General features: G+C 54.1%; 1 protein-coding gene across 8 annotated transcripts in view; it reads left to right on the top strand.

Moving 5' to 3' along the window:
• Positions 1-12,070, top strand: part of Col27a1 (collagen type XXVII alpha 1 chain) — a 120,358-nt gene that overhangs the window by 60,995 nt on the left and 47,293 nt on the right. For all 8 annotated transcript variants that reach the window (XM_052717481.1, XM_052717487.1, XM_052717486.1 and 5 more), the window contains exons 16-23: positions 33-77; positions 2,995-3,048; positions 4,207-4,260; positions 4,932-4,985; positions 8,214-8,267; positions 8,377-8,430; positions 9,359-9,403; positions 10,629-10,682. In XM_052717481.1, coding sequence (XP_052573441.1) covers positions 33-77; positions 2,995-3,048; positions 4,207-4,260; positions 4,932-4,985; positions 8,214-8,267; positions 8,377-8,430; positions 9,359-9,403; positions 10,629-10,682 — 414 coding nt within the window. The remainder of the gene's footprint in view (positions 1-32; positions 78-2,994; positions 3,049-4,206; positions 4,261-4,931; positions 4,986-8,213; positions 8,268-8,376; positions 8,431-9,358; positions 9,404-10,628; positions 10,683-12,070) is intronic.

Here is a 12,070-nt window from a genome sequence, read left to right as displayed (position 1 = left end):
CCTGACTTCTGTGGCCTTGGCCTCTCTTGCAGGGACTGATGGGCGGCGTGGGGGAGCCCGGACTGAAAGGTGATAAGGTGATCGGAACTCTCCCTTACTGCCTGTGGGTTACCTCATGCCCCTCCCCCCGGGATACCTGGACCCGCTTGGCTCCTCCGCTGCACACTGTGGCTTCCCTCCTCAGTCCTCTGAAACTACCATTCTGGCTTATTCTGCTCTCTCGGTGTGTGAGGCTCAAGAGAACGGCTGTTGGGGGCCTGATGGTTGAGGCAGATAGGACAGGAGGGAGCGTGGGTCTGGCTTAAGTCAAGGCTGACCTCTGAATCTCAAATGCAGAGCATCACAGCAAGGCATGCAGGGGTCACTGCCTCAGAACCTGGAGGGTGGAGACCTCCCAGGACCAGCCCAAACAGGTGTTGGTATCCCTGTATCCCTGGGAGGCTCTGAGAGTCCAGCCCTAGAGAGCACCTAGGCTGAAACACTATGGGAAGCCTCCAAGCACCACCTGTTTCCCCAGCTGCCCCTGAAAAAGCTACTCCTAGGCCCGTGCTGAACAGCCCTGCCGATGACCTTTTGTTGTCTCAACCCTGTGCCAAACCTTGTTGGAAAGGCGAGGTGAGTCCCAGGGCCCAGAGACAGGTAGCACCTAGCCTAGGTCACACAGCCTCAGAATAACAACTACCAGGCCAGTGCAGGAGTACTCTGCCTTGTACAGACATCTCTCTCTTCCCGTTCAGTTTCTACATGAACCTGGAATGCCAAAGGGTATGTGGCATGTTTGGGGGTGGCCCCCTGAATATCCACAAGAGATGGCCTCGCCGCTCAGTCCCTCCTCACCTGTGCCAGATGGCTGGGCCCTTGTGCCCTCTTGAGACACCTGGGTCCCCAGTGAGTCCCAGTCACTGAACAGAATAAAAGTCATGAGGTCCGAGTGAGCAAGGCTCTGGGAAGTCCCTGGCTCTAGAACCTACAACTGACAACTGTGGAAACCGAGTCCCAGAGAAGGGAAGATACTGATGAAATCCAAGTCTGTGCTTTATGGAGCTAATCCAAGTCCCTGGGCTCTTAGGAAGTGGCCAGGCAGCCAGCAAGATGGAGTCACTTCAGCTCTTTCTCCACCTGCTGCTACCTCTCCGATTTCTCCCGTCATGCCTCAGCTGCCTGCCTTTCTAGGCTTTATCTGCTACTGTCCTCCCAGACCTTCCGTCCAGCCCTCTCGAAATGAAGGGGCTTGTGGGGGGTGGAGTGGGGGGATCCTGATAACCTCCTGTCTGCTCTGAGGCGTGAGACGACAGCTCTGTGGACTAACTGAAGTCCTGGCCAAGGAGAAAGGAAGTGCGGGAGATGAATTTGTGGCTGAGGGCTTTGCACAGATGATTGGGCAGGGCCGGCTGCCAATCTGCAATGCTGGAAAACATGCAAATGAGCCTAGTGCCCTCATGTCCTTGTCACAGCAGCTGGTGGGGCCACCAGGGGTGCTGGAGATGTGGAGCTCTGCAACAAACTGCAGGAAGTCCTTCAAGGCCCCTTTGGAAGAGGGAGAGAGGCAGAGTTGCTGTCCTGCCCTTGGCTGGGCCAGGGTCTCCAGCTTGTGCTCTGGCAACCATATCCATGCTGCCTCTAGCCCTCCCTGGACCACAGAGCCATCATTCATCCCTGTATTCTCCTGCTCATCCTGACTTTCCATGACCCCACCTGTCCCTGAGCCAGGCTCTCAGATCAGCCTGGAGGGGGCTCCTGCTCAGCCTGACTCTCCAGGTCATGGCCGAGTTTCCTAGATGACTTTTAAGCTTTTCCTCTCTCATATTTTTAATATTTTCAACCCTTCTTTGCACACAACACACACACACACACACACACACACACACACACACACACACACACACACGGAGAGGGAGAGAGAATACCTCCCCAAATTCTATGACCGTGTACAAGATTTTCTAAATAGAAAGAAAAAAGAAAACACAAAAAAGCAAGTTAAAAAAAAAAAAAAAACGCCGGGCGGTGGTGGCGCACGCCTTTAATCCCAGCACTCGGGAGGCAGAGCCAGGCGGATCTCTGTGAGTTCGAGGCCAGCCTGGACTACCAAGTGAGTTCCAGGAAAGGCGCAAAGCTACACAGAGAAACCCTGTCTCGAAAAAACCAAAAAAAAAAAAAAAAAAAACAAAACAAAACAGAAAAGCTTTCAATTCCAATTTTTGTTCTGATGATGCAGTTGTGTGCCAAGTCACAGCCTTTACAGCCACCTTGGTCTTCTGAGATTTCTACTTCTTCGAGCTGCTAGGGCTTCAGAAGGTCTCAGTGACCAGAACGAGTAGGCTACTGTAATGTAGCCTAAGGCAACAGGCTAGCAGGCTAAGGGCTTCGAGATGGTTCTAGTCCTACAAGGGAGGCGCCTTTCCAGCTGGCCTGGGGACAGCTCATTTACCGGAACTGGACCAAGAGGGAGCAGAGGAATCCTGTCACCGAGCCTTCTGAAGAGACCCACCCAGAGCTCAGTCAGGGCCCATTTGATTCCTGTTGCGCACAGTCCGAACAAGCCAGCTATCTGGTGACTCCCACGATAGCTGATTAAAAGCGGTTAATTAGAAGCCAGCTGCTGGAATGGAAGGGGGACAGGAAGATGTGGCAGCTCCCAGCAGGCGTAGTGGCTAGGCTGTGGTCCCTGCAGCTGTCACCCTTGCATGCGGACATCCACTGTTGCTGAAGAGCCTGCAGGGTGAAGACACTGCCCTACAAGAAAACCAGTGTTCACTACAGAAAGGCTGGGTGGCCTCGGGGGTGCTCTGAGAAGCTGTGGTGGAGTGGGAGGCCTCTCCTCACCCTGGGGCTCTCCTGGCCCACCTAGGGGATGGGACCTTGACCACTTTAGAGCCAAGGCTGCTGCTGGCCACAAGAACAGCCTCCACAAGGCTCCACGGGGTCTGCTGTGCGGGGAAAGCTTCTGGGTTGCATGCCTCCTCCCTTATAATCTCTTTGCTGGTGTGTACTCAGGGTGAACAAGGGGTCCCAGGTGTGTCGGGAGATCCCGGCTTCCAAGGAGACAAGGTAATTTTATCAGGTGCCTCCGGCCCCACCTTCATCCTCCTTCTGCTGGTCTGGGGCCCACTTGTCAGGTGGCAGTTCCCATCCACCCACTCGTCACTTCTCCTGAACCTCATAGTGGCCTCTGAACTTATTTGCCAGCCACTGTTACCTGTCCTTCTAACGACCCCCAAATTGTCCTTTTGAGGGCACATGTGTCTTTGTTCTGTTTACACTGTCAATGGTTTCCAGCTGTCCTTAGGGACAAGTTCTGGTGCTCCCCACAGTGGCACAGGACCCCAGTCTCTGGGACCCTCTGACATTTCCCTCTCCCCTTGGCTGTGTTGCGGAACCACTAAACTGTCCTGGGAGCCTCATGCTGTTTGAACACACCCCTTCCCTTTCAGAACCCACCCCTGGCCTCTGCACCACCCTGCTCAGATGCCTTCTCCCACCCACCCCCCCAACTTTCTCAGAAAGTGGCCTTTGATGTCCTGGGCACGTGTCTGTCTCTCACTCACAATACTCTTCTCCTTGGTTGGGGACCTGTGCTTAACCTCCTGCAGACTGAATTCCCGGAGGAACAGGGCTCTCGACTGCCCTGACAGCTCTGCTCTGGTCCTACACTCAAATGAAAATTCAGGACGAGTTGGCCAGAAGGAGGGAAGAAGGGAGGGAGGGACTCGCTGTGCCGACAAGGAACAACGGGTGAACCGTGATGGCCTTGATCTCTAGTGGCTGGCTGTGGCCTGCTGGGAATGGCTCCTCTGCCCGGAGTTAACCATGTGGCCACATCTGGCCTTCCTGGCCAGCCCACCAGGCTCAAATGTTGACCAGTTCCCCCTTCCCTTCCTTCTAGCCGGCCTGCCCTGACCCAGTGTCCATGTCTAGGTTATAACATACAGGCCTGGCTGCTCTCCTCTGGGGCTCTGATCTCAAGTGGCCTGAAGGGCACTGTAGGGCTAGTATGGACGAAGATTCCCTAGGTCCTGAAGAGTAGGTCAGGGCTGCTCCCAACCCTGGTACACAGGCCTTGGGGTGCAGCAAGTGTGAGCTCAGCCCAAGCCTGCAGTGGGGAAGGGAGGCCCTCCTCCTTCCTGAAGATGGGCTGGCAGAAGGGTACTGTGGTTGCTCCTGGCATGGCTATGCTCTGATAACTCAGTTTTCTTTCTCTTTCACCAGGGGAGTCAGGGCTTGCCAGGGTTCCCAGGTGCTCGAGGGAAGCCAGGGCCTCTGGTAAGTTCCTCTTCCTCATCCCTCCACCTGGTTGCAGCTTTGGGATACTAAGGCCAGTACCCTCCACTTGCTTATGGACCATAGCTGGGGTTATACCACATCCAAGACTTCCCTTCTTCCAGCAGTCCTGGGGTTGAGCAGAGTGAGGCACAGATGGCCATTGACCAATTTCCTGGATAGAGTTTCTGAAGGTGAGGGGCAGGAGTCATGCTGGGTACCAGACTGGCCCCAGGCCCTGCACACCAATGGACCCTAATTGGAACCAGACTCTGCATGCCCATGCACACTACTGATGTCCCCCATCTCATGACACTGAATGCTAGCGTGTGTCACACACACACACACACACACACACACACACACACACACACACACACGCTTTGCCACTTTCCTTCCATGCCTACTGCCCACACCCAAGGAGCAGAGGGTGGGCAGTAATGGCTGCTTCCATTTCTAGACGTGGAAGTTTAGATTCTGAAGGCTGAAGTGGCCTGCCTGGGTCTCCTGGCTGGAACACACAGCAGAAGACATTGCAGGTGCTGCTCCTTTTTAGCCAACTAGGCAGATTTCACTCGTGTAGTTCCAGGCTGCCCTCAACTGAGGATAGGGTGTTGGTGAAAGGTAGGGCCCATGCTAATCCTGTCTGTGTAGTGATCCTACATCTCCCACAGGGCAAAGCTGGAGACAAAGGCTCACTTGGGTTTCCTGGACCTCCTGGTCCTGAGGTACGTGATGTCTGTCTGTCTCTCTCTCTCTGTCTCTGTCACCCTCTCCTGTCCCCTACACCTGAGTAGAACTTAGTGTTGTGCCCAGAGATGGTGAAGGAGTTGTTAGGGATCATCCATAAAATGAGAAACAAGGCCAAGGCTAGAAATGGGTTCAGTGGTGCATGCTAGGATCCCAGCACTCCAGTGGGAGCATAAGGTCAGCCCAAGCTGTGCAGCTAGACTCTATCTCAAAAACCAAAAGGAAAAGAGAGAAGTTCACGGGTCAGTACCCTCTGTGTTCTCTTCCCCTCCTCAGCTTGTCCTGTCTCACCCAGGGGCTCCCCGAGCTAACCTTAGAGTCCTTTCCTAGTGGTGGCCAACCGGACCCTTGTGGTTCCCACAGAGCCACCTCTGAAGCCTTCCCGGGGTGCTGTCCGTGTCCTTTGGAGCTGTGGGTTTACTCACAGGGACTCCTCTGAACCGTTCTTTCCCTGGCTGCTCCCCAGGGCTCAGGGCTCCTAGACATGGTGGGGAGGGAGGAGAGCCACTGATTCTGGATTGGCTGAAGAATGTGAAACAAAGCAGGATGGTATAGCCAGGGATGCGCCGGGGAACGTGGAGAACACCTGGCAGCTGCTGGTACATGTGATGATGGACATCTCGGGGCTCGGCCATAGATGCCAAATGGGCACTCACTGTAGCCCCACTAGCCTGGTCCCCTCTAACAGTAGCATGCTACCTTAACCAGGGTTTTTGTGCATCTCAGGCTTGTTACCACCCAGTCCCCAGCCACCGGAGCTCCTTGACCGCAGGGCCTTGCTCCTCCATGAGATTCCTGCAGCCAAGGGAAGAGCCTGCTCCCAAGCTTTCCAGAGATCACTCATAGCCTTCCCCAATGGATGAGGGCATGCTTCCTAAAAGCCACAGTCTGACTCTTCGCTCTGTTGACTTTGGCCAGGACACAACCCTATCTTTAGACAAATGAACTTGGCCTCTCCTCCATCCGTTGCTCAACGTGGAAAAAGACTCCTGAGTCTGGGTTTCCCAGCAGCCTGGCCAGTGAGGGAGGAAAGCTTACTCCTGAATGTGAACTCATGGATGGATGAGGCTCTTATCGGGCCAGGAGCTGGGTAGCAGCTAGGGAGGAGAACTCACCATACCATGGCGGGGGTGGTCGGTGGGGAGCAGGAGAGCTGCCTCTGTTTATGGATGAATAAACAAGGCTTGGAGTCTCAGGGTCACTGTTCAGTAGCAGTTCGGCTGGACTCTGGCTCCCAGGGTTCCTCTGGGGTCTGTCCGGCCTATCTCCGTGCTGCTTTGGTTGGCTGACTCCATAGCCAGAGGTGGCTCAGGCTGGTGGAAGGCAGAAGCCGTGAGTGAGCGTGTGTCTTTGCTGGCTAGCACCTGGCCCTCAGGAGCTGGGAGGGAGCCCCCGCGCACAGTCTCCTGACAGCATTGCCTCCTTCATTCAACACCAGAACTGAGTCACATCCTGGCAGTTGTGTTCCCACAGGAGATGGGCAATCCCAGGCGAGGGTGGTTTCCCAGCACACACTCTTGTGGATACAAGTTTGTCTGTGTACTCCCTGTTGGGTGCCAATCTAAGCACTTGGCTTCCATTGCTCATTTCAATCTTAGCACTGCCCTGTGAGGTATTTTATCTAAAACTCCTGCATAGGCCAAAGCCCGGAGAGGCTGAGTAACTTGCCCATCACACAGTGAAGGAGTAACAGGACAGGATCTGGGTCCCATTTTGACGGAACTTCAATGTGCTAGCACCAAATGTAGGACTGTGCGTTTAGTGTGGTGCCATACACCTTTAATTCCAGCACTCAGAAGGCAGAGGCAGGAGGATCTCTGGGAGTTCAAGACCAGTCTGGTCTGCTTAGCAAGTTCCAAGCTAGACTGGATGACATAGTGAGACTTCTAAAGAAGAAAATATTCGGGGACTGGAGCGATGGCTCAGTGGTGAAGAGCACTGACTGCTCTTCCAGAGGATCCGGGTTCAGTTCCCAGCACCCACATGGCAGCTGACAACTGTCCTTAGCTCCAGTTCCAGGGGATCCGACACCCGTGGCAAAATACTAATGCACGTAAAATGAAGATTTTAAAAAAGAAAAAAATATTCAGGACCACTTGGGGGGAAAAAAGACAAAAGGATTTCACAGACATGAGTAGTGTGAGGTTAAAGGGAAGGGAAGAAAAACAGCAACAGAAGAATGAAGTGGGCGGGGTCTTTTAGTCACAGAGAGTCATGGGAAAAAAAAAAAACAACGAAGGGCCTTGAGTTCTAGCTGCCAGGAAGGGAGGAGTGGGGCTGCCCTGCGCGAACGGGTTTCTAGGCTGGATTAACGGAGGTATTCCACATAAACACAGAGAGGGATTTCCCACACCGGCCCGCTAGACATGGCTAGGCCGAAGGACACTTTGCTCCTGTAGCAACTATAATAGAAACAAGCCTCTGGGGTGGCGAGAGGGGTCCCCAGCAGAGGCACCAGGGTGTGGAGGAGAAGGGGGCCTCTCTGCTCCAGACTTGACCTGTCTGGAGCATGGTCACCTGTCGGGATAGGTCCCTCGAAGCCGCAGGCCAGGATAGGAGCGTGTCACAGAGTCCGGCACTCTGGGCAGGGGATCTCAGGAATGCTAGCTCCCGAAGAGGAGAGGCCGTGATTAAGGGCATCAGCAGCTGACTCTGTACAACCAATGTGGCGAGTCATGGCCCACAGGATGGATGTGGCTTGTGGGTCAGGTATCTCAGACAGGGCGGCTGACTCAGGGTTCAGTGTTCCCGGAGCCTGAGACTCCGTTCTGAGTCAGATGACCGTGTGCAACAACCTTCGTGTGTTCCTGAATGATCTTCCGTATCTCTGTTCCCTCACCTCTCTCTCCACAAGTCTCACGCAGCACAGGCTGTCTTTGAATCTGATATGTAACTGAGGATGACCTTGAACCCTTTATCTTCCTGTCTCTGCCTCCCGCTCCCAGCGCTAAGATTAAAGACATGGGTCACTACATTCAATTCCTTCTGTATTTTCTCAGCCACTCTGCAAAGTCAGTCTTGGGGACTGAAGGGGGGGGGATCAAGTAGCTGACCTACCTCAGGTCACATGACAGTAGTGGTAGGAGTGGTCACCCATGGCACTCGAGGCGGGGGGGGGGGGGGGGGGGGGGGGGGGGGGGGGGGAGCGACATGTTCCGAGCACCTGCCAAGCAGCCCAGGTGACCTGGCTCTCTGCTTTCCCACAGGGTTTCCCAGGAGACATTGGCCCCCCAGGGGACAATGGTCCTGAAGGCCTGAAGGTGAGTCCATTCCCGCCTAAGGTCCTTGGCTGAAGAAATCCCAGGGCACACGTTGGCTGCCCTACTGGAGAGTCCTGCCTCTGAGACCCTTTCTGTTCTCTTTCCCCAGGGTAAGCCTGGAGCCCGAGGCCTGCCTGGACCCCCTGGGCAGCCGGGACCTGAGGTGAGATGCCCTTGTCCCCTCCTGTTCCTCTTTGTCTTTTCCACCCTGTCCCAGCAACCAGCTGGCTCTGTCCAGGGTACCAAAGCCTTGACTGGGGCCAGGGCCATGTCAGATTCATCACCAGAGCATCTGTTCCATTACAGCTCTGCCTGTGACTCTTCTCTGGCCTAGTGGGACAAGTAACTTCCTTCCACACCTATCACAGTTTATCATGTTGATATGGGAGGATAGGAAGTGTCAGTCCCTTTTTTGAAACAGGTCCTTGGAGATCCAGGGAGGGAAATGATTGCCAGGCCCCATGTTAATAGCAGGTAGGGCCTTGACTAGAACTCAGGTGTGCCTTAGCCCAGAGTCCCTGCTCAGATCCTGTGCTATTTCTCAGATATGCTCCTGGGAGACACGAGGGCATCATGGGAATGCCATGCCTTACCTAGCTGGGATGTCAGCAGAGTTCACCTGTACCTGGTCGGGCAGGAGCTGGCCTCAGGCCTTCTGGGCCTTCCACAGGCAGCCTGACTTTTGCTTGCACCTGAGCCTTGACTGGCATCGTGGTGCACAGCCCTGGGAGAATGCGCAACCATGAGCAGGCCTTTGCTGACCCGATCCTTTCTCTGAGCTGGGTGTGGGTCTGGCAGAGTTCCCGTGCTGGCTCTAGGAGTCACTGCATGGGGTTGCTTTCCTGGAAGCTGGAGATACTTGCTCCAGGGTTGCTCTGAGGGGCCTGTGGTCAGGCCCTGGCTGCCAAAAGGGTCAGCCTGGAGACTCCTGTGACCTGCGGAGGGCTGGAGAATCATAGTGAGGAACAGAAATGGGAGGGAGAGAAGAGCGAGACCATCGCATATTTTCCTCCTTACAGCACAAGTTCTCCAGGAATCCCAGTTAATTTTCTCCCTTGTCTTCCTTCTTTTCTTGTGTCCTCCTATTCCAGGGAGATGAAGGACCCACGGGGCCGCCAGGAGTCCCAGGCTTGGAGGTGAGTGTTGATGGCCAGGAGGAAGTAGGGCTTCTTGGAGCTGAGCCAGTGGGGACAGGAAGGACAACATCTGGCTAGTGGTCTGGAGAGCAGCCAGCAGGGAGGCCTCCGGCCAGTCAGAGGACACAAGAAGTGCCCTAAGAAGAGAGACTGAAGGCGAGTGTTGGTGGCCTCAACTACCTGCTTGACCGTGTTGGAGTCTATGTGGCTGTTTCCTCGTGGATTTTTCCAGGGGCCACTCGCCTTGCTCGGTTCTCTCAGGGAGGAACAACAGAGCCTTCAAGAGTGGAAGGTCCAGCCCTGGGTCCCATAGCTGGGATGTGGGCTGGCTGCCCAGAGCCTAGGTGCACATTCTCTCCCCAGCTTCCAGCTGCCTTGGAGAAGACCTGCCCACCTGTACCCCAGCGACGGTGTGGAGCAGCAGTCCACGAGCCTTCTGATTCCAGTGTCTCTTTACACTCAGAAAGGATGAGACACCCAAGAGTGTTTGCTAGTGTGGGTCATCTCGTATTGTGGATATGTGAATAATTAAATCCAGCACACTCTACATGTGTTCATTAAGTCAGTGGAAATTAGTGATAAGCCTGTTCTCATAAGCAGAAATCTTTTTTTTTTTCTGTCCCAAATCACTATATTTTCTGAAGCAAAGCATGGACAAGCATGGCATTGCTTTCCCATTTTTGCAAACCTCTTGGATGTCGGTCACTCTGGTGAAGTCAGCTGGGTTCTCACTTCTGTATCTGCATCAGTCTTTGGTGACATCATGTGTCACACCGTCTCCGAAAACTCCACCACATCCCTGAGAGAAGCGATGAGGGCGGGGGACATCTCATGGCTGCTGTGAAGTGCTTTCCCGCTTGACCCTCCCAAAGGGATCGTTGGGCCCTCAGAGTCTCTGACCGTGTTTGGAAGACTGCAGACTGGAAGTCCGCGTGACCCTGTGCCCAAGTGCCCTGCCCAACCTCTCCTTGTCCTCTCCCCTAAAGAGCAGGGGTCATTGTCCCTATTTATGACAGCTCAGCCCAGGGACTGAGGAAGCAATGCTGAGGCCGCACAGCTGGAGACCATCTTTGAATTTCTTTGTCCGGATGCCTGGTGACATTGGATCTCTACATCGCCGTCCCTTCCGGAGCATAGTATCTCCCTGTGCTGGACTTGTAGAGTTCTCCAGGGGCCCACATCTCCTTGTGCCTGGTAGCCCCTTTCATGTGCCTCTCTGTTGCAGGGTCAGCCTGGAAGGAAGGGGTTTCCTGGGAGGCCTGGCCTGGATGGTTCGAAGGTGAGGAGACGGGCGTGCCTGGAGATGGGGGTGGAGGAAGAGGGCATGGGTCTGACATAGACGGACGGCCCTAGGACAAGCCCTGAATCTCATTACTAGTGAAAGGGGAGAAGAAGGTCCACCTTCATCCCAGAGTGTTGGTCACAGAGGAGAGAGAAGGAAGTAGACATAGCTGGTGTCCAACAGAGGGGGATTGTTCAAGTCATGGGATACAGTCCAGACACTCTGGGGCAGGCTGGAAACGGGAGATGAGCAGGGGTGGTACCTGCCTTCTTCCTCTACTGAGCAGAGGCAAGAGATGGGCGGGCAGTGCTTAACTGGAGTAGAAGGAGATGTCTGTTGTCTTCTCTGGGCCTCCATGTAGCCCCTGGTGTACAATAAATATGTATTGTGTTTGTTAATGGGCCTTTTTCTTTTCTTTTTTTTTTTTTAATGATCAAAACAAGAACTGACCCTGTAAGGGAGTGGGCTACTTTTCTTATCTCAGGGACAAGATATCCGGCAGAAAACTAGTTAAGGGAATGTCTTTGTTAGGATCACTATGGCTGTGATGAAACACCATGACCAAAAGTTACTGCTCATCACTGAAGGAAGTCAGGACAGGAACTCAAGCAGGGCAGGAACCTGGAGGCAGCGGCTGATGCAGAGGCCATGGAGGGGTGCTGCTTACTGGCTTGCTCTTTGTGCCTTGCTCAGCCTGCTTTCTTATAGAATCTAGGGCCACCAGCTCAGGGGTGGCCCCACCCACAATGGAATGGGCCCTCCCCCATCAATCACTAATTGAGAAAAGGCCCTAAAGGCCTTCCCGCAGCCTGATCTTATGGAGGCATTTTCTCAACCGATGCTCCCCCTTTCAGAGGACTCTAGCCTGGGTCAAGTTGACATAAAGCACAAGGAAGAAGGGTTTATTATGGCTGTCAGTTTAAGAAGGTACAGGCCACCATGGCAGAAAAGGTGTGGTGGAGTTCGTGGTGGCCAGACAATGTAGCTGGGCCTCTTCACATCTGGCTAGAGCAGGAAACAGAAAGCGGGGGATGATGGCTGTCTCCCTTTTATTTACTTGGATCCCCAGCCCCTGGGATGGTGCTTCCCACATTCAGAGTGAATCTTCATGTGTCCGTTAAACCTCCCTAGAAATGCCACCATAGACACACTCGTGTGTTTTTATTCCTATTTCACATCCACCCAGGCTGATAATGAAGACTAATCATCATTTCCAGGGAAGGCCCTGACGATGTTGGGCTAAGTCTATGAATGGGTTGGAAAGAGGAGGGTAGGAAACAGTCTGAGGATTCCTTGAGCCCTGGAGATAACCTCCCTCCAAAGGAATGAATGGCTATGTGCCTGGTCTGGCCCTGCCAGCACTCGTAAGAATGACATCTGGGGAG

The sequence above is a fragment of the Peromyscus californicus genome, unplaced genomic scaffold, assembly GCF_007827085.1.
Source record: "Peromyscus californicus insignis strain IS unplaced genomic scaffold, ASM782708v3 Scaffold_5__1_contigs__length_169319896, whole genome shotgun sequence".
In the NCBI taxonomy this organism is placed as follows: Eukaryota; Metazoa; Chordata; class Mammalia; order Rodentia; family Cricetidae; genus Peromyscus; species Peromyscus californicus.
Note: the sequence above shows the minus strand (reverse complement) of the source record. Positions and strands in the feature narration are given on the sequence as shown.